The 25,314-nt window shown below is 48.2% G+C and overlaps 1 protein-coding gene across 2 annotated transcripts in view; it reads left to right on the top strand.

Annotated features, from left to right (window-relative positions):
- The window catches only part of SLC4A11 (solute carrier family 4 member 11), a 136,549-nt gene that overhangs the window by 5,304 nt on the left and 105,931 nt on the right, over window positions 1–25,314 (top strand). Inside the window, exon 1 of one of the 2 annotated variants that reach the window (XM_068189043.1) lies at window positions 21,548–21,572. The exons of the other annotated variant lie outside the window; for it this stretch is intronic. Coding sequence (XP_068045144.1) covers window positions 21,563–21,572 — 10 coding nt within the window. The 5' untranslated portion in view covers window positions 21,548–21,562. Of the gene's footprint in view, window positions 1–21,547; window positions 21,573–25,314 lie in introns of those variants that run through there. 2 annotated transcript variants of the gene reach the window in all.

Raw genomic sequence — 25,314 nt, 5'->3', positions numbered from 1 at the left:
GTCCGTGTCAATGTTTTATGAAGTGAGTTTAAAGTCAATAAACGCTTCCTGTTTAAATCTGCCTCGCTGCCTTATGAAAGATGCTTTATAAAAACATCAGAGCTCTCACCCAGCACGGGGCTTATCTCTGGTTCCCTGCTAAGCACGATATCAAAACTCACTTAGGAGGGTGAAAAAAAAAATCCTGATTTTAAAAGAAAATAAACTCGAGTTTCCTCTTAATGATGCTGCACTGATTATGCAGCAACACAACATTTTGAAATTGCTCTGAAATTGGATTTTGGAGCCAGCTGAGCTTCAAATCCTGATGGGAAGGCTCATGGGGAAAACTGGCCTGCACTGAGCACCCAGCTTGCTGCTTTTATTTTTTCTCCTTTTCAGTGTGACAAATGAGATTTGAATAATTGCTGTGTAAACTGAGAGCAGTTGTTGAATATGAGAAGGCTGAGAAATGTGTGCTCGGGCTTTGCTCTGCTGCCGACGCTGACTCACGTTGATCGTGGCTGGAATCTCAACGCCGTGCGCTGGGACAGGCATTTCTGTGATCTGCTAGAAGCCAGGCAGGTCCCTGGGTTTGCATGACTTTGCCAAGTTGCAGCTGGCACGGATAAATTGGGCACAGGCTCGTGGCTGGCAAGAGCTTGGCACTGTCAGCATCTGCCTGGGCTTGGCCAAGGCAGTCCTAGGCCAAAGGTGGGTGCAGATAAAAGATAAAAGTGACTGATGTGCTGCAGCTCCAACCTTGTCTTTGCTCTTCCCATGCTGGCAGGTACTGGGGTTTGCTTGCTCTTGGTTTGTAAAGATATTTTTGTTTCCTCTCGTTCCCACATCTCTGTGTTGCTTTTCCTTCCTTCAGTGAGGGGAATGGCCCCTGGGGGAGATGTTATTGAAGCTGCTGCTCTGTTCCATCAGGTGAAACATCACCTGGAGGGTGCAGCTAACAGCCTGTCATGTAAGGAAAGTGACTTGGTGAGGGAAAAACACTGATTTGATTTATTTTATGGTTGTGTGCATGTCTAAACCGTATCTTAACAAGACTGGGATTATTTTCAAACTGATTCTCTGGAAGAAGCTTCCTGACGTGAATAGTGCAGGAGCTGGCTTGTTCCTCTTCAGCCATCACCAGGAGGAAAAACACCGAGCTTCAGATAAGCTGCTCCTCAGACCCATGTGGGGCTGAAGGAAGCATCAGTTTACAGAGAAAAATAAGAATGTTTCCCTGCTTTTTTGTCCTTCTTAGAAGTGGCTTAGCCCTGATTGCAAAAAGTAGGATCTCTGATGTGGAACGGCTCCAATCTGAACTGTTTTAGTAGAATAAAATGTAATCTGAGAAGTTTTTGTTATCAAGGGGCTTGCTGAGCTTTGGGAGCCTTTGAGTAGGTGACACACTGAGCTGTGCAGCCACGAACACCTGAACTCTGTGTGCTAAAGGTGTCTGGTGAAAGGGACTTTGGAAATTGGGGTTTTTTCCTGTACCTGGTGCAGCTGCTCTGCTCTGGGCAGCCGCAGTTCTGATTTCCAGGACTGCTGCACCAGGGGCTGTCTCTGCTCTGCAATTCAGTCATTTTAACTTGATTTGCATCTTCACATAAAACAGCTTTACAGCTGCCTGTAGCCCAGATTCCTGTCGTGACTTTAGTAACTTTAAAAAAATGTGGGTTTATTCTTCCCCCAGACTCTTTTACTTTCTCCACCTCAAGCTTGGAAACAGCCACCAAATCCGTGCTCCTTTACCAGCTGGGCCTGCTGAAGGAGTTTTGCTTTAAAAGTTCAATTTGGGCAAAACCTTATTCTCTGATATTTTTTTTTTTTTTTTTCCTGACTGCTCCTCCAGTAGACAACTTGTTTGGGCATGGCTTTTCCTTTTCAGGAGAGTCCCTGCTGTTCCATTACAATGATTGCTCTGATGAAACCTTGCAGGTGATGGGTGACCTTTGTGTTTTGCCCCACATAGCAGAGACTGAGTGGAGATGAGTTTAACAAGGAGCCCTTGGCACAGGTGCTGTTTTATTGCTTTAAAATCCTTTTTTGTGTCATTGCTGTTAGAATTAAAGGACAGGCTTCAAATTAAGGACAGACTCTGGATCAGTGGTGTTTTATAGAAGGGGGCAAGCTGTGAATGGAGAGGCAGCAAAGCTCTTGGAGATGGAGCTGTGGGGATGCTGCTGCTGTGTGTCCACAGCTGCTTTCTGCCTTGTGCCTTCCCGGCTGTGGATCAGGCTGGGATCTCTCATTTCACAGGATATCTGCTCGATATCCTGCCTCCCAAATCAGTGGAGGTGGCTCCTTGCCTCTGAAGTGGCCCTGAGGAAGGCTGGGGACGGGAGGTGCTGACAGCATTCCCAGCCCTGCCAGGGTGGTTGTGTGCAGCCACAGTGAGGATGAAATACCGGGACCTGACACCCACTGGGACGTGGTGAGGTCACAGTGACAGCAGAGACACCTCATTTCACAGCTGCCCTCGCCTCCCTTCCAGTGTGAAGGAGCTGGGGTGTGATGGCTGCAGCCTGGAGGGGACTGGCTGCTTTTGGGTGGCTCTGGGGCAGATAGAATCTGCTGATGGTGTTGGAAGTGTCTTGTGTGATGCCGGAGGGAGGTCTTGGTCCCTGTCCCACGTGGAAGAGGCACTCAAGCTGATGTTGGAGTGCTGGGGAGCCCTCCCCCCTGACGCCTGCAGGTGATAAGATCTTTTAGGGAGGCTCCAGGAGCCCTGCAGCTCCCCATTCCTGCTGGCATCCAGCTTCCCAATTGCAGTGCTCTAAACTCAATGCCCCAGAGAGCAGCTGAGGGTGCCTCCAGGACAGAAAGCAAGCCACAGTCTAGCCTTGGTTAACACTTTTTGTGTTTCGTGTCTGTGTTCAGCAATTCTGCTGCTGTCTGGGAGCTTTGATGTGGAGCCACGATGCTCCCAGGGGTGACCATGCCCACCCTCAGGGAGCAGCTCTGCTCCTGCCTGGGAAGGCTGCTGGAATCCCAGCTGGATGGTTTTGGGTTTGCGGGGGCTGCTGTTACCTTGTCAGTGCTGCTGAACTCAGCAGCTGTGGGCTCTGTGAAATGCAGGTCACCAAGAGACAGCACAAAGGGAAATGCAAACTTGGGAGTTGCTCTGTTTTTGACAGACCTGTCTGGTTTTCATCAGGGGTTTGGGGGCTCTGTTTGAAATCTCTGTCGCTTGTTAGAAGCCCTGGGGTGAGGTGGAGGGTTCTTGGTGGGAAAACCAGAGTCATGACAGCAGAAGGAGAGTGAATGTTCTGCTAAGATGCTTCGGATAACGCAGGGAATGGGGCAGGGAAAGCTGCTCAGATCCTTGTTGAGCCTTTTCAGGGAGCCCCTTGGGTGCAGCCAGCCTGTCTGCCTTGCCTTCAGGTACTTGGCTGGCAAACAGCACTATTTGATGTCAGTGTTCCCTGCTGAGTGGTGCTCACCCATTCCCAAAGGAACCTGGAGCGCTGTGTCCAGCTCTGGGATCCCCAACAGCAGGAGGACGTGGAGCTGCTGGAGCAAATCCAGAGGAATCCATGGAAATGCTCCAGGGCTGGAGCCCCTCTGCTCTGGGGCCAGGCTGGGAGAGCTGGGGGTGCTCACCTGGGGAGGAGAGGGCTCCAGGGAGAGCTCAGAGCCCCTTGCAGGGCCTGAAGGGGCTCCAGGAGAGCTGGAGAGGGACTGGGGACAAGGCATGGAGGAACAGGACACAGGGAATGGCTTCCCACTGCCAGAGGGCAGGGATGGATGGGATATTGGGCAGGAATTGTTCCCTCGGAGGTGGGGAGACCCTGGCACTGATGCCTTAAGGAGCTGGAGCAGAGGCCAGAGGGAGTTAAGAGGAATAAAGTGGATATTTATTGATATTTATTGGAGGGTCTTCAAAGGCCACACCCTGGCAGTACTGGAGCCACTTGGAGCTCCAAGTTGTGGCTCTGCCCGGATGGCTCCAAGGTGGAGGCAAAAGAGGGATTGGTCACGAGTTCTCACATTTTTATAAGTTTCAGTCCATTTGCATTAGGAGTTACCTGTCCAATTAATAGCTTCAAATGATGAAGTTTCATCCTCCTTGCTTGCTTGCCCACCCTCCTCTTCTCATGTTGTTTATGCTTTGGGCCTGAAGTTTGAAGAGATTATCCCTGGGTCTCCAGCTAGAACAGGGTTATTTTGTCTCCAGCACCCTGTGAAAAGATCCTGGTGACACTTAATATAAATCTAAAGGCTGCACACCAAAGCAGAACAGAAAAACTTAAAGCCCAAGGTATCAGTTTTCCCCCGGGGTGCCCAGAGAAGCTGTGGCTGCCCCTGGATCCCTGGAAGTGCCCAAGGCCAGGTTGGACAGGGCTTGGAGCCACCTGGGCTAGTGGAAGGTGTCCCTGCCATGGCAGGGGTCTGATGAGATGGGGTTTAAGGTCCTTTCCAACCCAAATGGTTGATTCTGTGCTTTGCCAGACTAACCAGTGCTTCTTGGCATCTCCTGTCTTGCAATGTCCATTGTAAACAGAATTTGCTTCCTAGAGGAAAAAAAAAAAAAAAAAAAAAAAAAAAAAAAGAAAATCAAAAACCAATCAAAACCCAACCAACTAAAACAAAAAACCCCAAACCAAACAAAACCCGCAACTCAAACCACAAACTCAAATCCCAAGAAACTATTTCATGACTTGGCCATGTTCTCTGCAAATGGACTGGATTTTTTTTTTCCCCCTCAGTTCTCCCAACAGATTTTGTATTGTCTGCCTCTGATCTCTATCTCCTGGCAGGCAAGGCAGCGTTTCCTTTGATTTGACAGCATTTAGAAACAAAATCTGAAAGGCAAGCTTGTGATCTGCAGCTGTCAGAAATGCCATTTGCTCCAAGATGAGTGCTTGGAAGCAGGGAATCTGCTATGGAAGGGGTGGGTGTGTGTGCTGGGACTGTCTGTAGCCCTCTGAAGAGAGAGGTTCAAATACACGAGTGAGATAAACCAGAGGGGTTTGGCAGCGGATTTTTTAATATATATATAATATTTATCTATTTATTTTATTTCTTCATACAAACATTTCTACCGAAGCCTTGCCAAACCCTTCTGTTTTATCTTATGCTCCAAGGCTGAAAGGGAATGTGTATTTCTGTATATCTGCCTTCCCTGTGGAACCAGCTGCTGGTAAAAGGCTGGGAGTGGGATGTTCATGGAAGTTGTGGGAGAAGAAATGGGAAGAAATCTTTGAGATCTTTCCCATGGCCATCTTGAAAGATCAAATCACAGCACCAGCATCACTTTGGCCCTTTTCTACCCAGAAGTGCCTGCACGGGGGTCACTCCAGGTGAATTTCCAAGGCTGATTTTAAGTTTTTCTCAGGACCTGTTGTTTGGGCCCACTCTGAGCCCTGAGTCACCGGTGCTTTCAGCAGCAGAAATGGGCAGCATTCCTTACAATGTGATTATTCCTAATTTGTGCAGGATGGAGGAGTCTGGAGCAGGGCTGTGCCTTACCCATGTGGCTGCTGTACTGAAGGGAAAGTGCCTTTAATTCCTTGGGCAAGGAGATTGGAATCTCCCGTTAAATGTGATTCAGGAAATAAATTATGGTGCAAGGGAGGTCTGGGGGGGTTCTCTGGTTCTGCTCCAATGTGGCCTTTAAAGCAAGGCCAGGTTCCTAAAAGTGAAGGATGGGAGATTCTCCCATGTCCCACTGGGACCCTGATCCAGTGCTTAGACTTGGTCAGAAAGAAAGAGAGAAAAACCCCCACATGATGATGGAATTGGCATTTCCATTTTTGACTTCTATTGTCTCTTACAGCTGCTTGCTTTAAGGTTAAAAATCTTGCAGAACTGATGAGGAGAGCTCAGTTTCTCTCTTCAGAAGTTCCTCCTGCTCTAGATAAAGCAGAACCCAAAATAGCAGAAGATCAGCAAAAAAAGGGTTTAAATTGCAAAGTTTCAGGGATTTGCTGTGAATCTACAAAGGAATGGTGCTGATGCTACTGGGCCTTGTTTTAATTTCTATGAGTTCTTAAGGGATTGAGGACAAGGGAGAATGGCTTCCCACTGCCAGAGGGCAGGGTTAGATGGGATATTGGGAAGGGATTGTTCCCTGTGAGGGTGGGCAGGCCCTGGCACAGGGTGCCCAGAGCAGCTGTGGCTGCCTCTGGATCCTTGGCAGTGTCCAAGGCCAGGTTGGACAGGGCTTGGAGGAACCTGGACTAATGGAAGGTGTCCCTGCCCATCCAGGGGTTGGAATGGGAATGATCTTTAAGGTCCTTTCCACGCAAACCATTCCATGACTGAAAGGATCCGTGATGAGCAAACCCACAGCTTTGGCTGCTTCTCTGGAGCTTGCTGGGTCAGAAGTGTCTGATGGCCTCCTCCAAGATACCTCAAGAATAACAATAGCCATCCCACACCTCAGAACATTCTTTCAATAGATTTAAATATTGGCATTTCCCCAAAATAACTCTCTTCCCCCTCTGCTGTGGGAGAGATGACGCACTTGCTTGTGAGGGAGGTGAGCTGATGCTCAGGCTCATTCTTGTCTTACTTTAAGGTGATAAACAGAAGGTTTAAGTCTAGAGCAAACAGGCTGGAGCTCGGTATGAGCTCTCAGATTACTCATAATTGAAAGGCTTACAACTTTTATGCACCAGCTGCTGCTTTAGCACTAAAACAACGAGCTTCTTTAGGCAATTACCCTGCTGCCTTTGGAGGCTTTCACCTGCACAGACAGACCAGAGGACTCCTTGGGTGATTTCCTGGATTCCTTTAGATGTGGTCAGGCTCATTAATGTGGCAACTCTGTCCTGGCCCTCCCTTGTTTCCTAATCTGGTGGTGACTCTGGCGTGACAGACACTGATTTCAAGGAGAAGTGTCTGTATCTGATGTCTCATTAGGATTTCGACAGCGTTATGCAAAAGTTTTGTTCTAGTCCTAACAAGAAGTTTGAACCCCTTTCTGTTAAGGTTTGCTTGTGCTTATTTTTCTGTTAGGAAGTCAATCATGTACCCTTGGTCCAGGTCCAGCCTTGCTGTGACAGGAGCAGGCACGGATGTGTTTGCATCTCAAATTGGATCTACCTGCCTGTTTTCAGTGGTGGTTCAAAGTGAGTCTGTCAGAGGTGGTTTCTTGCGTGTTGAGGAACAGCTGGACAAGACCTTGTCTGTTCAAACTGTTCCTAAGACTATTTTGAGGTTTGTTTTTTGTTGTTGTTGTTGTTTTTAGTTTTGTTTTGTTTTTACCAAGCTAGGTGGCTGAATCACCTGGCTAAATCAGCTAAAGGTAAAGAAGTGAGTGCTGGGCTTTTCCTTTTAGTGTTTGTCTCTAATGCTACAGTCCCCAAATTTCCTTTTTCTGCCCATCATGAGCCACGGGTTCAGCTGCAGTTTCCTTCTGCTCCAGAGCACTGCTGCTGGTCCAGTCCCACTAGTACCAACATGTCTGTGTCTGCTGGTGTTGATGGTGATATGGACTGGCAGAAAAGGATTGGGTTGGGATCTGGAATAGTCAGAGCCTCCACACATCAAAACAAACATGCTTGAAATTGATCTCTTTTCATGTCTGCCTGTGCAAAATGATCCTTGGGCTAATACTGGAGGCTGCTGGTTTATTAATGTCTGGATCCCTGTGTTCTTGCTGGTTTAGAATCCCTTCAAATGAGCCCTTCTTTCCTTGAACACAAGGGTTTGGCTGTTCAGGCCACATCAGCCCCCTGGCAGCCTCTCCCCAGCTAGGGAACTGAGGAATGAGTTTTTAGTAACAAGCCAGCACGGGATGCCCCGTGCAGCAGAGCTGGAATGGCTGCTCTGTGTGCACTGCGGGCTTGGGGCTGGCAGCTCGCTCAGCCTGGGGATGCCTTTCACTTGGAACCGAAATAAAAACAAATGTCAGAGTCCTCCCGAGCTGCTGCTGTGACTGGATGAGGTGCTTCATCCTCAGAAATGTTCCCCTGGATTTGTGTCTCCAGGAGCTGGAAGAATCAAAGTTGATGGAGCCCCCAGCAGATCTTGTCACTCTGAGATCTCCTGTGGTCTCTGCACTGGGTGTTTGAAGCAGCATGATGAGGATGGAGGAGCTGTTCCCAGCTGCTGTTCCCCCCGGAGGAAGGTGGGTTTTATGTAATGCTGCCACGTGAGTCCTTCCTGCAGCAACCCAGAGCTGGCAGGTGATCCCAAAGCCTCGTGCAAGGCTAAGAGGAAAGGGGAACTGCTGACCAGGAGTTTCCTTGCAGCCTAGTGGATGCTGAGGGATCCACCTGGGGTTTGGAATCCAGGGGTAAATTTAAGTCTTAAATTATATTAAATTAATATATTACATAATAAATTTGTTAAATTAATAAAGTTTTGACTTTTCCTACAGCCTCTACCCCAACAAGTGATAAATAGAATCATGGGATGGTTTGGGTTGGAAGGGGTCTTAAAGATCATCTCATTCCAACTCCCTCCCATGGGCAGGGACACCTTGCCCTATCCCAGCTTGTTTCAAGCCCCATCCAACCTGCCTCCTCCAGGCACAGGGAGTCCACAACCTTTCTTCTCAAGAAAATACTTGTTTATCCAATGCCAGTCTCAAATACCAGACTGTCCAACTTGGATTATGAAGCCACTTGTACCTCATCTCCTCTCCCCAGTTCCTTGGAAGTGTCCCTTTAGTGGGAAGTGTCCTTGATGATGGCAGGAGGTTGGAAACATGATGAAAAAGATGATCTTTAAGGTCCCTTCCAACCCAAACCATTCCCCAGTTCCTTGGAATTGGGGAGGGTTGGAAGTCACCCTTTCCATGTTCAGAGCGTTGTGGTGATGTTAGATAATGTTTGCTGGAGGGAGTGTGATTGTATTAAATTTCTACTCTGCCAAACTCCTTAATTCTGTACAGTTTATCTTTTGGCTGGAGCGTTTCCTGATGAATGACGGTATGTGACAGGATGAGAGGCAATAGGTTCAAGCTGGGAGAAGGTTTAGATGAGATAAGAGGAAAAAAAAAATTCTTCCCTGAGAGAGTGGGCAGGCCCTGGCAGAGGGTGCCCAGAGAAGCTGTGGCTGCCCCTCGATCCCTGGATGTGCCCAAGGCCAGCTTGGATGGGGCTTGGAGCCACCTGGGCTGGTGGAAGGTGTCCCTGCCCATGGATGGGGGTGGAACGAGATGGTTTTAAGGTCCCTTCCAGCGCAAACCAGTTTGGGATTCTGTGACAGAAAAGGAAAACTGATCCACAGCATGTGGATGTTGATGTGAAATGAGAATGCAATCCCCTAAGAAACTTGTTCACCCTGACCTTGGAGCATGCAAAGCAGCTGTGTAAGTGCATTTAATGGGGTTACAGGGAAAAAGGATGTTTTGGTGGAGACACAGCTGCATTTCTGTTGCTCCAGGAAAGCAGGATGCACCCAGGTTGTGTAAGAGCTGCGAGAAAAGGGATGAGCCCAAGGCAGAGACAAGTGGAAATTCAGGGACAGGCTGAGCTGAGGGTTGGACCTCCCCCAAGAGTGGTGTTGACTTGTTCCTCAACTTGGTTTTGGTTGGAAAGCCCAGGGATCACCCTAACCGGATGGGACACATTCCCTGCCTTGTTATCATCTGCTTCAGAGCGTGTCCTTTTCACCTTTCTGCTGGTCTCGTTGTTACCTTTAAACCTGCAAGAACCGTTTTTAAAGGGACTTGCTGTGCCCAGCAGTTGTTGTAAGGATGATGTGGCAGAGCAAGTGGAAGCTGTTTGACATATCTGGGACAGAACTGAGACCACTAACAAGCACTTGGCTTGACAGTGACTGGGAGAAAGGCTGTTAACCTGCCTGGTACTGAAAGTACAGCTGTCTTAAGCACAGCAGGACTGTGGAATTGCTAATGAGGATTCTACCCAGGCTGGGGAGCCGAAAAATCTCATTTTTATGAAACCAATCCTATTGTAAACAAGTTTGGGTTTTTTTTTTTTTTGTCTCAGTAAATAGACACCAAGTGCTGTGGAATTGCAAATGTGAAACTGAACTGTGAGGGGTAACTTTTAGGGGTAGACTCCTGTTATGTCTATTTCTCTTCAGGCCTCATTACCTTTCCCTGCAAGCCATAAATTGAATAAAGCAATGTAATAGATCCATTTCTGCCTCATTTTTAGATGCTCTCATATGCTTTTATTGTACCCTGAACAAGGTATGAAAAACTTTATGTGTATGGAAAGCTGGCAGGGGCTAGAAAAACAAGACAAAAGCAGATAAAACTGACCTTCTTAATAGTGTGGGCTGACAAAAGGGGAAGGAAAGGCTTCTGGGGTCAGATCTGAAGTTAACTTTTCCATAATGCGTACTTCTAGTTGCTTAGACTTCTAACAAACCTCAAAACACTTGACAAAGGTCTTTTGTTTCCAGCTCAAAAGTGAGAGTGAATAAACTGAAGGAAAAGAGGTGGTGTGTAAGTCTTGGTCCTGAGGAGGTTCTGAGCTTTAGAGCTCTGCTCTGCCCCTGATTAGAAGCAGGAGCCCTTGGCTTCCACCAGCAAATGGTGAAGTTCTCAAATACTCCAGCCCAGCCCCTGCAGCTACGTTACCAGGGGCGCATTTGAAGCATGAAATGAGCTGAGTGTTACCAGATTCTGTCTGAAGCTCCTGTGAAGGAAGAGGATGAGATCAGAGTTCTGACTTTTCCTATAGCCTTTACCCCACAAGTGATCAAGTGCTTGAAACTTGTGCCTGTGGCGTTGTTGTAATCTTAGAACTGGAGATGCAACCTCCATCTGCAGGTTCTGGACATCAGATGGGCAGGATTTTAACTGGGGATTTGTATTTATAACCTTTCTACCCCCTGCTGGTGCACAACTGATTTAAGTCTTAGCACTGTGTAGAACCCCTTGCTGGAGCTGGAAACTGTGGAATGGTTTGGGTTGGAATGGACCCTAAGGATCATCCCATTGCACCCCCTGCCATGGGCAGGGACACCTCCCACAGACCAGGTTGTTCCAAGCCCTGTCCAACCTGGCCCTGGGCACTTCCAAGGATGGTGAACACTTCCAGCTTGCTTCTCTGGGCACCTTGTGCCAGGGCCTCCCCACCCTCACAGGGAAGGATTTCTTCCCAATATCCCATCTAACCCTGCCTTGTGACAGGGGAATCCATTTTCCCTTCTCCTGTCACTCCAGGCCCTTGTCAAGTCTCTTTCCTTCTTTCTTGGAGCCCCTTCAGGTACCGAAAGGCCACAGTTAGGTCACCCCAAAGCCTTCTTTTCTCCAGGCTGGACAATCCCAATTCTCTCAGCCTTCCCTCACAGCAGAGGTGATCCAGCCCTCAAATCAAGTAGGTGGCCTCCTCTGGACCCAATCCAACAGGAAATCTCTGGAGCAGTTTACTCCTGTGGTGGCAGAACCGTCTGCTCTTGCCTGTACCCCATGCTTTCCCACCCCTGTCCCAAAGCACAAAGGAAAACTCGATAATCCTCAGATCCAAGGTTAGACAAATATTGGGCAAGGCTTCACAAAGGCCACAGTTTCGGATCCCTTTCCCTCAAGCACAAGGCCCAACACCCAACTTGGTGCCAGATGGTTGAAGGCCACCAAAGCAGTGCTAGGGAGCCCAGAAGAATGGAACTAAAGCTGGATGTTTTATGGGGCAATAATTAAACACTGACTGGTGCTCTCTCACTCCCCAAATCAGAAAAACTTGCTAATTCCTGCCTGCTACTGGGAAAGTGCTTCTCTGTGCCTCTGTCTGGTGTCGGGGCTGCCCAGCAGCAGGGTTGTGTTTGCAGGGCTGCTGGGCAGATCCTGCTCCTTAAAACAACCAGCAGCAAAGCTCCAGCCTCTGACTGCAAAGGGCTTCTCCAGAGCTGAATGGGACATACAAAACAGACTTTGGTAAATGGCTCTTGTGACTGCTGGAGAAAGGGTGAAATGAGGTCCCACACATCCTACAGAATGCTGGATGGGGCTTGAGAAACCTGGTTTTGTGGGAAGTGTCCCTGATGATGGCAGGAGGTTGGAAACATGATGAAAAAGATGATCTTTAAGGTCCCTTCCAACCCAAACCATTCCATGATTTAGTGCTTTATGTTGGAGCCAGTGGAGGACTTCTTGGCACCTTTGTCTTGATGTTGTCCCTTTGTCTCCCAACTTGCTCTGGCCCTCTTGCCTTCAAACTTAGGTTTTGAGTCTCTTCCAGTCACCAATTTTCCTGGTGTATCCCCTGCTGTTGCACATTTCCTCAACTTTTTCACTGCCTCCTGTTCGTTACCTCCTGCTTGCCCCATACCTGCCTCCAATTTTCCTCAGCAAAGCCAAAACCCTTGAGTTTTAAATCCTGAACTCTAAGGGCTGTTGAGCATATGCAATTTAGTTGCTTTTTCTCCTCCTCTCAAAAGGCTTATAATCTGCCTGGATTTTTGGCGATGACAAAAATGAAATTTGACACAAAAAGCTTGTCCCTCGCTCATTAAAGCCCTTGTTCTAAATCACGGGTCCAAGGCTCTAAGGAAAAAAAAAATGGAAAAAGCCACCAGAAATTGAACAAAACAATGTGTTTATTCCCATGCTGCTTTCTGAGAAGCAGTTGGATTCACATGTTCCAAGAGAACTGTGCCCCAGGCAGACCCAGCCTAGCATGCAAACTCCTACCCTGAACAGCCAGGGCTTGATGAATTTATAACCAACTGAAAGCAGAGCTGAGGAGAGTCAGGCAGCCTTGATAACCCTGCCTGGAGATGCACTCTTGGAAGGAAGGTTATCTCTTAAAAAAAAAAAATTGTCTTAAAAAATAACTCAAGTCCTGCTGAGCTCCCATAAGGATGTGAAAGATGGAATTCAGGCTTGCCACACTCCAGACCTCCCCAGACCCTACAAAATCCCATTTAAACATCCCAGTTGTTCTCGACTCCACCACAACAGCACAAAGGACAAATGGAAGCCATTCTGTGCCTTTCAGGGGTCACGGGCCATGTGGCCCTGCCTCAGCTCCACAATCAGAGCCCGAGAGAACATTGTCTGCTGGAGAACTTCCTCTGCCACACCACCCTGCTGAAACAGCACGACAGCAGCCCCGGCTCAGCCTCCAAAGGGCTGCCCTCAGCCAACTCTGTAATTAGGACAATGAGGAATACGTATCTCTAAAGCAGTGTGCCTCTTAAAAGTCGATTTATTTTTAATTATGGGTGTGATTCAACAGCTTTTTAAAGACTTCATCCCCTACTGTCTGTATGGTAAGGAATAAGCCTGGTGTTGATCTGGTGGCTCTTTCAGTGGAAGGCTGGAGTTGGCAGAGTTCAGCGTTTTGATGAGGTTTTATCAATGCTGCACCAGTGGCTGGGCTCTCAAGACTTGCTCCTTGGCCTCTCTGCCACCAGCAGTCTCAGAGTGTCCCTCTCACCCACTCCAGTGAGTGCTTTGCCAGGGAGATGTTTCCTGTGAGAGGTTAGTGGTGATTTTCAGTCTGGCAGGGGCGTGTGAGCTCTGGGACAGCCAGCACAAGTGCTGTGTGTGAATTAGCCCACTGGAAGAGGGCTGCGTCCTCCTAGTTTTGGTGGTTTGGAGTAGAAAAAGAGATGCAAAAGTAATTATGGAATCATTTTTATCCAACTATTATTTTAATTTTTTTATTTTATAGATTTTATTATTTATTATCACTTATTGCTGATATTTATAATTATTTTTATCCATTTCATTATCAAATTATGGGATTTTTTTTCCTGCCTGGCAGCTCAGGTCATGGTCTGTTGCTTGAGGCTTCACAGTGGGTTTTGATAGTTTTTCAAGGGTTCCACAAGATGTTAGCAGCCTCCAAGAGGGCTGGGGAGTGACTTTGACAATGGCATGGAGTGGCAGGACATGGGGGAATGGCTTTAACTGAAGGAAAATAGGTTTGCATTGGATATGAGGAGAAATTCTTTGCTATGAGGCCCTGGCCCAGGTTGCCCTGAGGGGTTGTGGACTCCCCATCCCTGGAAGTGTTCAAGCCCAGGCTGGATGGGGTGACCTAGGCAGGTGAGAGGTGTTCCTGCCCGTGGCAGGGGGTTGGAACTAGACAGTCTTCAAGGTCCCTTCCAACCCAAACCATCCCGTGACTTGTTTTTTTTCACGGGTTTGGCTGTGATTTGTGTAAGAGCTGCAGGATTTTTGTAGTTTCTGCAGTCCAAAAGCCCCACAAGCACTGGAGGGTCCTTGCCATCCTTCATCCTGGATGGGAAAGAAGGAAGAAATAATAATTGTGATGCTCCACCACGGGTTCATCTTCTTCCCTTGCTGCTTTTTTAATGCCACATCTCTGATGTTGGAACATGAGAAACCCCTGCTCAGGTTTCTCTTCTCTGTCAGGGTTTCTGCCCTCTTGTTGCCTCACTGAAAGGTGCTGCCCTGTGAATAATCCTTTCTGAACAGCACCTCTGGATAACTTTTCCTGAATTATGCTGGCTGATCATAGAACTACAGAATATTCTGAGTTGGAAGGGCCCCAAAAGGATCACCCAGTGACTCCTGGCCCTGTACAAGGCACCATTAATTATTTTGCCTTCCTCTACTGTCCAAATTCCTCATTCTCTGAGCCTTAAAAAGCAGGTGAATGTTTAATATTCAGCCTGGGATGAACCCATTTGACCACCAGCTTCCTCCCCCTCTTTCCACTCCACGAGCGGTCACTTCAAGTTACTCTGGTTGCTGGAAACTTTAAATTGTCATTTTTGGGTGGGCTGAATTATCTTCCTGAAAAGTCCTTGAAGGGTCTTGCCTGTAATAATGTTCCTCAGTGCCTGGCGTGGGTGAGCAGCTCTGAACTCCCAGCTGAGCTCCATGGTAACCAGAAATGGCATTAATAAGGAAAAATTGCCAGTTCTGCTCAGTCACTCTTATAAAATAGCCCTACAGCTGGAGGAGCATATGCCTGGCTCAGGTGTGACAGGTTCAGGCTGGAGCAGCCACTTCCACCACCTTGGTCTTCCCCATATCCCAAGTCTTGGTCTTCCCCAAATCCCTGGGCTTGGTCTTCCCCAAATCCCTGGGCCTGGTCTTCCCCAAATCCCTGGGCCTGGTCTTCCCCAAATCCCTGGCCTGGTCTTCCCCAAATCCCTGGGCCTGGTCTTCCCCATATCCCAAGTCTTGGTCTTCCCCATATCCCAAGTCTTGGTCTTCCCCAAATCCCAGGGCTTGGTCTTCCCTAATTCCCTGCTGAATGAGATTTCTTCTGCAGGGCTTCCAAAGTGAGTTAGGAAAGGCACCAAGAAAGGGCAGGAATGAGCACATCCATGCCATGGCTGCTCCAGGTATCCCTCACACATTTGGGACTGGAATTTCTTTAAATACAAACAAACAAACAAAAAAAAAACCCCAAAAAACAAACCCACTCTTTGGTTTGGTTTTCATCATCACCATCTCTCAAGGGACTGCTGTTAGTGTGGGATGGAGGAGCCAGCAGGACAAAAGATAAGAAAATGGTATTTCCTCAAAGCCACTGTATTTCCATTTGTCATTAGAGGCTGGTGATAGCTGGCAGGAGTTGGTCAGATTTATTTTTAATTTTTTTTTTAATCTGCTCTGACTTTCCAAGGCTGACAGAACATCCTGTACTCTTGAAGCTGGTTGGTTTTCCAGTTGTTTTTTTTTTTTTTTTTTTTTGCTGTTACCACTAAAAACCTAGAAAGGTTTCAACTCCTCTGCTGGAAGAGTTGAGTATTTCCCTTACAGACTCCACATGAAGGGGAGGAGACCAGTTCTTGTCCACTGTAAATGCTCTTCAGTGCCTAAAAGCTGACCAGACAGTGCAAGCATTACCTTCAAATCACAGATTTCAGATAAGTTTTGAGCACTGAATTTCTGTCAGCATCAACAGAATTCAGTTGCTGATTTGTATTTAGTCATTTTGTTCATGCAGAGCAGAGAAACAGTGAACCTGAATGAGGGGAACTCTGAAGCAATAAATACTTGTTTCTGACAATTGAAGGTATTTTTTGGTTTGTTTCTGGTAATGATGATGATCTAGGTTCCCTGAAGAGCTCTGACAAGCCATAGTAGTGCTCCCCTCCATATCTTATTTAAATGTGTGTGTGACTCTCGTCTTGATGATCAGGGGATGAAAACAGCCCACAGAAGGAACCTCTGCTGGAAAAGCATTTGGAAGTGAGATCCTTTATGAAAAACTTAAATTATTTTCTCTGCTGAATTACCTTTGATTTTTTTTTAACTGGCTTTTTTCCATGAGTACTTTATGATGACACTTAAATAACACTTTATCTCTCAAAAGCACTAAGTGTGCATTAAATCCTGCTGTAACTATTAGGAAATGAGACTTCTGGCTACTGGCAAAAAAAAAATGAATGTGATGCTTTTTGGTATTTGAGTCATTTATTACCTAAAATAGTACAAGATGGAGGTCTGGCAGGGAGTTATGCAGCCCAAGTGTGAAACAGATATCCAGGAAGGAGACCAATCCAGGCAGGCACAGGAAGGTTGGGATGATGAGCACTAATTCCCCCAGGCAAGTTTCTATTAACACCACTGTTCCTTGAGTAATTTTCAGCTGGAGCTTTTGCCTCCCTCATCTCTCTGGGTATATTAAGTAGTACATGATGTACCAGAGGCTGAGAGATGTTTTGTAGTGAAAGGATGTGTGGATCCTTTCTCAGCAGATCAGAGTTTGCAGCCAGAATTGGCAAAATACAAAGATAAATACAAGTTCTGTGAGGGTGATATCAGTCTTGCTCAAGCTGGTTTTAAACAAGCAAAAAGGGTGAGGTTTTTTTATAGCAAACCTGCTTGGGTAGAGGGGAAAAAGAGATTTCCTGAAATTCCATCCTCAGCACTGTGCATTTGTGGGTGACAGCTCCTTTCTCCTGAAGGAAGGAAAGTCTGAGTATTAATTCTGTGATTGCACATTTTGTGTTTGTTTTGTTTTCACTGCCGTGACTTTACCCCCTTTCCTCAGCTGACACTGATGACTTGCTAGCTTGGTTAATCCCTTGCCCTCTTTGAAAACACTGGATTTCTCAGCTGCTCTACCAAGCTGAGAACCAGGTTCATCATTAATTCCTCCTGTGGATGCTTTGCCCATCTCAAGTGCTCCTTATTCCCACTAATTATTTTTGAGGAGGTTCTTTAGTCCTGTGAGTCCCTCTGCTTTTTCCTCCAGTTGCTATTAGCTGGAAGTAGGATTTCAGCTCTTGTCGTGCTGACAGACACATCAGCAAATTGTCACTTCCCTGCAGAGCTAAAAATCTGCCTCTGAAGTGTGGAGCTGACTTTCAACCTGAGCTTGGTGTGGTTTAATCTTGACTCTGCATCACCAAATGCCCCCCAACCCTCCTGTTCAGCTCTTCCAGGGTGCTCTGTGGGTCATGAATTTCCCATATTTTGCTCCCTAAGAGATTCTTTTGACCTCTCCAGTTTCCATCTTGTAGGGGGTGGATTGTTTATTTATCTAGATTTTTTTTTTAATACACAGGCATTTTTATGGTGTCTTTTCTGGCTATGCAAACACCTCACCTGTGAGGGTTTTTAGCTGTGATGCCCTTGATGTATTCCAGCTGCTTTAGGAGCTGGGATGGTGTTTGTCAGGAATACCTGCCCCTGAAAACAGAGCAGTTGAAAGCTCAGGCTCTTAGGAAACCCCAATTGCTTAGAAATAGGAGAAACTTTGCTTTCAACTGAAAAAAATGCAATAGGTGAGGGCTCTGCAAATCCATCACCCTGTGCACAGAGCAGCAAGAAACCAAATCTTATCACAGAACCATGGAATGATTTAGGTTGGAAAGGACCTTAAAAATCACCCAGTGCCACCCCCTGCCATGGGCAGGGACACCCTCCACTATCCCAGGTGGCTCCAAGCCCTGTCCAGCCTGGCCTTGGACACTGCCAGGGATCCAGGGGCAGCCACAGCTGCTCTGGGCACCCTGTGCCAGGGCTCAGCACCCTTACAGGGAAGGATTTCTTCCCAATATCCCATCTAAAATCTTTCTTCCTTCAATATAAGGCCACTCCTCCTTGTCCTATCATTCCAGGCCCTTGTCCCCAGTCCCCCTCCAGTTCTCCTGGAGCCCCTCTAGGTCCTGGAAGGCTGCAGTGAGCTCTCCCTGGAGCCTCCTCCAGCACTGTGGTTGTCATCCCATGCCCCGTGAGCAGTTTGGTGTGTGGAATCCTCTGAATCCTTCCCCCTCAGGGAAATTCCCCGAGCATTGCCTTGGAGACACTGACCACAGAGTCTTCACCACCTGGGTGGACAGAAAGGACTCCTTCACGTGCAGGGCCTCACCACCCTCACAGGAAAGAATTTCTTCCCAATATCCCTTCTAAACCTTTCTTCCTTCAATATAAGGCCTCTCCTCCTTGTCCTATCATTCCAGGCCCTTGTCCCCAGTCCCTCTCCAGCTGTCCTGGAACCCCTCTAGGTCCTGGAAGGCTGCAGTGAGCTCTCCCTGGAGCCTTCTCCATGCCCCATGAGCAGCTTGCTGGACCCTGATGTTGATGCTGGAGCTCTGCCTCCTGTCAGGGATGGGGGAAGGTGTGATGCAGGCACTGCCTGGAGCAGAGCAGAGGTTCTTGGAGGAGAAAAGGTCTGTGAGTGCAACCCTGACCTTGCCTCCAAGTTCACAGGCAGATAAAAAGGAGCTGGAGAGCGTTCCGATGTCACGAGCACGCCAGGGTCGCTGGGTCTCTCCAGCTCTGCAGATGAGGGAATGTGCCAGTGACATGTTTCTGGAGGAGTCTGAAAGGACAGGCTGGTTTGATATTTCAGTCTGCATCCGGGGAGGCAGCGGGGTTGTGTGTCTTGGAGGAGAGTGTGAGTTTATTTGCTTGGATGAGTGCTCGGCCACCACTTGTAGCATGAAATGTGCATTTGGAGAGCAGCTCTCACAGCAGCTCCAGTGGCAGATGTGGGGTGGGGTTGATGCTTATTTAATGAGCTCTGAGTTTAAATGTTCAGTATAGGAACCCAGCTCTGCCTGTACACCCCCTGTGACCCCCCACCAGGGCCTTTGGCTGCTGAACTCCTGTTTCATTGCAGCTTTTCCTTGTACTCACAAGGTTGGTGTGGAAGAACTGGGGGGAATCTTGAAAAAGGTGTCCTGGAGAGCAACACTGAGAGTTTGACCTTGCTTTTCCCTTCTGAGGGGTTTTGGGGGGGTTTTGAAGCATGAGCTGCTTCAAAAACTAAAACTGTAACTTTAAAACTGTAACTAAAACTAAGATCATTGGTTTTTATTTTACCTCCACACTGTAAGAAGGAACAACCTTGTAGGAGTCACCCAGCAACTCCTCCTGCGGTGACACAAGGCTGGACAGGGCAGCTTCAAATACATCTGCAGCACGATTTCAGATAAAAAAAAATCTATATGCATGTGATTTGTAGCCTCACCTAGAGTCCAACCAAAAACCAATCTGGCAATGAGAGCTTCAGAATTAATCTGTGGTGGATTTTTTTTTTGTTTGTTTGTGTGTGTGCTGTCTTACTATGAATAAATATAAACAGTCTTCTCCATCCAAGTGTTAGCAAAAGCAGAGCAGGGGATTAAAAAAAGTTAACACCCACCCTGTTTTGCCTGAAAACCTCTTGGAAAAGAAACAGTGCTGCATGATAGACTGAACTATTTACAAGTCTACTTTCACCACTGATGGGAGTGGATGGGAAGGAAAAAGCCATGTTTAATGCCTCTGGTGTCTTGTTGACTTCTGCACAAACTGTGGAGAACCTGGAGCACTCAGGTGTAGGTCCGTGGCCTTAATATGAAAATATTGATGTCTACCAGCTCTTCTGTCTGCCTAAAACAAGCTCTGTGACTCCCTGGTGGTCTCTCCAAGCTCTCCATAAGGAGTGTGAAGGTAAAAATCATTGCTCTGGTCACTCATAGCTGAGGTAATGCTCCCAAAACCAGGAATGGAGTCTCCTCTTGGGGTTCAGTTATTAGGGAAGGGGGTATTAATAACCCTGAGGGTCCCTGGAGGGGTTCCAGTGGTCCCACCTGCCCAGTGTCCCTGTGTCCTTATCCCAGCTGTGCCTGCAGGTCCCTCGTGCCCAGGGTGACAGGATAATGGCCATTGTCACCAATAAAGTGAGGGAGCAGAGCAGGCTGAGTTTTGTGGTGGTTCCTACCACTACAAAAAAAGCCCCACTCTTGGGTTGCCCAAGGGCCTTCTGGCTTCCCTTGGAGGACCACACCAAGAGGAAAATACCCAGGTGGTTTAACTGGCTCCATCTGGAGAAGTGAAATGCCAGGGCAGCTGGGTGAGGACCCTTCCAGAGGTGAGGCTGTTTTTAGGGGTGCTGCTGTGGCCCTGGTGTCCCTCACTCCTCAAGAGAAGAGGGAAAGGCCTGCACTGGGGTTGGGTGATGGGGTTGGGATGGTTGAGGGCTACAAGGGTGGCTTCCATGAGAAGCTGCTGGAATTTTCCCCATGGCCCATGGAAGCAATGCCAGCTGGCTCCAAGGTGGACGCAACTGAGCCCAGGAAGAAAGGAGGGGTGTGGAGAAGGTGTTTCTAAGATTTGGGTTTACTTCTCCTTGCCCTGCTCTGATTTGATTGGCAATAAATAAAACAAACTGCCCTAAAATGAGTCTGGTTTTCCCTTGATTTAACCACTGAGGGATCTCTGCCTGCCCTCTCTCGACCTTGAGCCTTTTGTTGTGTTTTTTCTGCCTTGTCCAGCTGGGGAGGGCGGTGACAGATCTGCTTTGGCACCCAGTCAGGGTCAGCCCCACCACAAGCCCAAATACCTCCTCCAAGGCCAGCTCAGTGCTGGGATCTGGGGCTAAAGGCTGCAGAAACTGGGGAAAATGTGGAGAGTGATTTTGAACTGAAGATGAAATAGCTGCGGAGATTTTTCTGCAGAATGCTTTGTTCTGTCTACACCTGCTTGGATTTCTTTGGATCTGGGAAACACTTGGGTAAAATTTGTTCAGATTGCTTTTTTAGGCACCTTAAAGTCTATTATAGATAGAGAGTCTTTCTGTAAGAGAACAGAAATTTGAAAAAATTTGACTGTGAGGGTGGGGAGGCCCTGACACAGGATGCTCAGAGAAGCTGCCCCTGGATCCCTGAAAGTGTCCAAGGCCAGGTTGGACAGGGCTTGGAGCAACCTGGGCTGGTGGAAGGTGTCCCTGGGTGGCAGTGGATGGTCTCTAAGGTCCCTTCCAACCCAATTAATTCCATGATTCTGGAATATCTGTGTTTAAAAGCGGCAGATGCATTTATTTTTTGCCTGGGGCTCACCTCAGCCCAAAGCCTCGAGAGCAGGCTCTGAGGACTTGCTGCCTGCTCCCCCTGCCAGCTCCTTGATTATATCCAAGAATTACATGTGAGCAGAATGTGTTTGTGCTGGGAATGTTGTGACACTCCAAACTGACACCCTTAATTGGGATCTGCCTTATAGACAATCTTGCTTTGTGATAAATGACAGCATTTCTTGTGCACGCTTCCTAACTTCTTTTTATTCTTATTCTTCTTCTTTCCCCTCCATCCCCATGAGTCAGGAAGATTAATGGGAATTTGCAGTTCTCAGCTGTAGGTTTCTTCCCTGATGCTCCTGGTAGGGATAGCCCTGTCGCCTGTCTGTGGGCAATAAAGGAATGGGCTTGGGGGTTTTGGGGTTATCCAAGCAAGGAAGGAGCCACAGGCCATTGGGAAGAGGAGGAAGAATCATCCAGATGCTTTGCTGGGCATGCAGAGAAGTAAGTTTTGCTCCTGTTGTTCTATTCTCTTCTTGAACTTGGCTTTACCTTTGTCTTAATCTCCCCCAACCCTTTTTTCTTTGATGCTCGGGAGCTGGGGGAAGCCCTGGGGTGTCTCCTCAGGAGATGCAGCAAGGATGAGCTGCTTTTGGGATGCTCCCAGGTGCCCTTTTAGCTTTGTTCCTGCTGCTCACACACGGCCCTGGGGCTGGCCTGGGATGTGGGGAATTGCCCCAGGCTGGGAAGGAGTGCAGGGGTTGTCCCCAGGTGGGGCTGCCAGCACAAGCAGCTGCTCTGACCAGGAAGCTGCTGAGTTCCCCTTGGAGCTCCTTCCAGAGGCTGGGGACCTTCCTGCACAGGGATGGGGGCCCTTTCCTGGATATTTCTGGAGGATCTGTGCATCACAGCCCTGTAAAACTCCTGTAGATCAGCCCAGCCTTGGGCTGCTGTGGTGGAGAAGGCAAAAACCACCTCTGGATTAGGATAAGGGGGTGGAGTATCCCATGGCCATGGCCAGGCTCTCCCAGGGGAGGTGGTGAGGGCAGGAGTGGCAACAAGCACTGTTTTGGGGTGGTGAGGCTGGAGACTGGGAAATCTGCTCGGCTGGTCCTTCTCAGCTTCTCCTTGGGATGGGAGAGCCTAAGGAGCAGGTGGAGGGCTTGTCCCGGCTCTTGAAAAGTCACGGCTGGTGTGATGGGAATACATCTCATTTTCTGTTTTGTCCCGGTGGGTCAGGTGCAGGCTGTGGGGTGGGGAGGGCAGCTGGGGCTGACGTTTCTGCCCTGCAGAGCTCCAGGGTGGCTGAAGGAGGAGGTGGAGGGATTTTGGGGTACTCTGCATTAGCTCTAGAGCTCCTCCATGCCCCTGGTTCAGGTACGTGGGCAGCAGGCCAAGCTGGCCATGCTGGGATCCCCAGCCCTCAGAAGTTTGGACTGGCTGGGAGCTGTTCATGAAAAGCACTTGGAACCCACCCAAAAAATGCTGGTCTTGAACTTCTGGAGAGCTTCCAGCTCTGAGGGATGCCTCTAGAGGAGGTATGCTTTCCCCTCTTTCTGTGCCAACAAACCCTGCTCCAGGATTGTAGCATTGCTAAGAGGGGGGTTCTGGCGGCTTTGGGGTCTCCTGGATCTTGGGGGATGCCTGGTGACCCCAGCTGTGGTGTCCCCATCCCATTCCCAGGACTCCCATCCCATACTGGGAAAGGAAATGCCACCGTGAGGGCACTGTCTGCTCAGGGCAGGTGGAAGTCTTGCCTGGAAAGTGTAGGAATTGTACAGCCTGGAGGGGATTTTTGCTTTTCCTGCCCTGATCCCACCCCACATCAGCCTGTTCTCAGGCATGGTCTATTGGAATTATGCCTGTGTATCTCTCCCTCTGACGGGAAGCCTTCACCCGCTTCAAAGCACCTCAGCTGCTTCCCCCAGAGCTCCCTGTTCTGTTCTTCTGGGCTGCTCTGCTTTGTGCCTCCTGAAAAAACTCTTCCAGATGGTTGAAATCACTGCAAATCACCTCTCTTTGGAGCAGAGGTGCTGTTGCTTCATCAAGCACCAGACTTTGGGAATTTTTTTTTTTTTTTGTGCATGTTAGCCACAAGTATTCTGTTGGGATAATGACTGGATAATTATTTAACCTCTTTTGAGTTGTGTGGTGCTAATCAACCCTGTCTTCTTTAATCTGTGCTCCAGCGTTGTGAATGGGTCATGATTTACAGGGAGGAGAGGGGCATAAACTTGTGTTATTGAGCCAAATTTGCTTAACCTCCCCGAAATAGCCTGTGAAGGTTGTGTTGCTCCAGGCCACAGCTGATCCTGTTTGTGCTGCTGGAGCTCTGAAGGGCTTTGTCTGATCTGATCTCCCTTTGATTTAGGGTTCTCTTGGTTAGTGGGAGTGCAGGGAGAAGTTTCTGCCTTACAAATCATGAAATAATAAAAAACTCCAAGGGCACAAGGGAGGAGACTGAAGAGCGTGGTCAAAGGTGGGAAAAAAAGAAATGTTATGGGGATTTTTTCCTTAAAAATTGAACAGAAGGTAACAGTTCTGGTGACACAATACAGAGCTGTAGGTCTCCCTGCTGCAGGGTCTTTGGAGATGCTGAAATGACCTCAGAGGATGAGTGAGCCCTCCTGTGAGGGCCACATGTGCTGCAGAGACCTCTAACTTGGAATCCAGACTTGGAGGACACCTTAGGAAGCTTCTCCATAGGCTGGGAAGCTGCAAAAGCTCTTTAAGAGACATTTGTTGGTAGTTTTTATCCAATCCAGGGTTCTGGGCTGGAGCAGATTTATGGAGCAGTGGAAGGAGCAGTTTTTAGGCTCTTGAGATGCCCTTTTTCCCTCTCCATACCCATCACCAGTAACTCCCACTGTGTTCAAAGGCTGGCAGCAACACTGCTCCAGGCTTTTGCTTTCTCTGTGGAACCACAACCTTAATGGGATGTTTGTTTGGGAATTGTGGCCAGGAACACGCACCCTGGCTGGATGTTGCAAGGAGAGAGGCTGAGCCTTTAGCTGTCTGCATCCTGCTCCTTATGGTTTTCACAGGGCTTGCTCAACTCTTCCCTCCCAGTTTCTATTTCTTGTTGCTGATCACGACAGAGGAAATGTGCCAGGTGAGCCGTTTTAGTCTTTCAGAAAGTCAGATAATGACCTTGAATCCAGCCAGCATGGTGCTGTCAGCACCTCAGGGTGTTTTGTGTGATGGGGACACTGCCACTCAGTGATTTCAACTGTTTTAATGAGAGAGGCTGGATGCAGCCTGGTGTCCCAACCCACACCAGATCCGGGCAGGGATGAGCTGGACATGGGCTGGAATCAACCACAAATTGGGCCAGACTTTCCTGAGCTGCAGGATGGAAGGGATAAGACTTTGGAGTTCTTTAGAGCTGTCAGATCTCACCTTGCTCAGGGCAGAATTTAAATAATTGAATTGTAGAATATTCTGAGCTGGAAAGGGCCCACAAGGATCATCAAAGTCCAACTCCTGGCCCAAGAATCCCACCCTGTGCCTGAGAGCATTGTCCAAACACTTCTGGAACTCTCTCAGGCTGTGCCTGAATTGGTTTTGGTCTTGGGACAGAGCCAGCCTATGTCTGATAGGACAGAATTCCCTTCTCCCTCCTGCTGGGGAAAAGAAACGAGAGCTGTGATGTCTGGGGAGAGCTGCTTGTGGTGAAATCACACAAAGCTGGGTCACAAACTCAGCTCAAACCCTCAGTGAGGATTTCTTGCTAAAACTACCAGGAGCACCTGATTTATCAGTGTGGGCCAGGATGGAATATCACCATCCTAATGAATGCCTGATCCCAGGGAGGTGAGAGGAGCCCTGGGGGGATTTGTATCACTCACCCAACATGACCACAGTGAACTTTTGGTGCTCAGTGGTGTCTGTAGCATCGTTTCAGAGCGCAGGGAACGCTCTGACTGAGAGAGTTCAGGTGTAGCAAGCATGAAAACAGCCTGGTGTGATAGCTGAGTGATGTGAGTGTTGACTCTCACATTTAAAAGGCAAATATCATGTATATATGTTAGGAGAAGTTTTATGGACTCGTGTTTTACTCCCCTAGTGTTGTTATCAGGGGTGGCCTGGGTTTGGGACATTTGGGAGGGTGGGATTGTTGCTATGGCAGCACCTACCTCCAACCAAGATTTAAGGAAGTAAACTCCACCACTTTGGACAGGAAACGAGTCGATGGACAGAACTTTGGGAGGGGCTAAAGGGTTAAAAGGCAAAACCTCCATTGTGT

The sequence above is a fragment of the Anomalospiza imberbis genome, chromosome 4 (assembly GCF_031753505.1).
Source record: "Anomalospiza imberbis isolate Cuckoo-Finch-1a 21T00152 chromosome 4, ASM3175350v1, whole genome shotgun sequence".
Lineage (NCBI taxonomy): Eukaryota > Metazoa > Chordata > Aves > Passeriformes > Viduidae > Anomalospiza > Anomalospiza imberbis.
The sequence above is the reverse complement of the archived record's forward strand: the minus strand, read 5'-3'. Positions and strand labels throughout refer to the sequence as shown.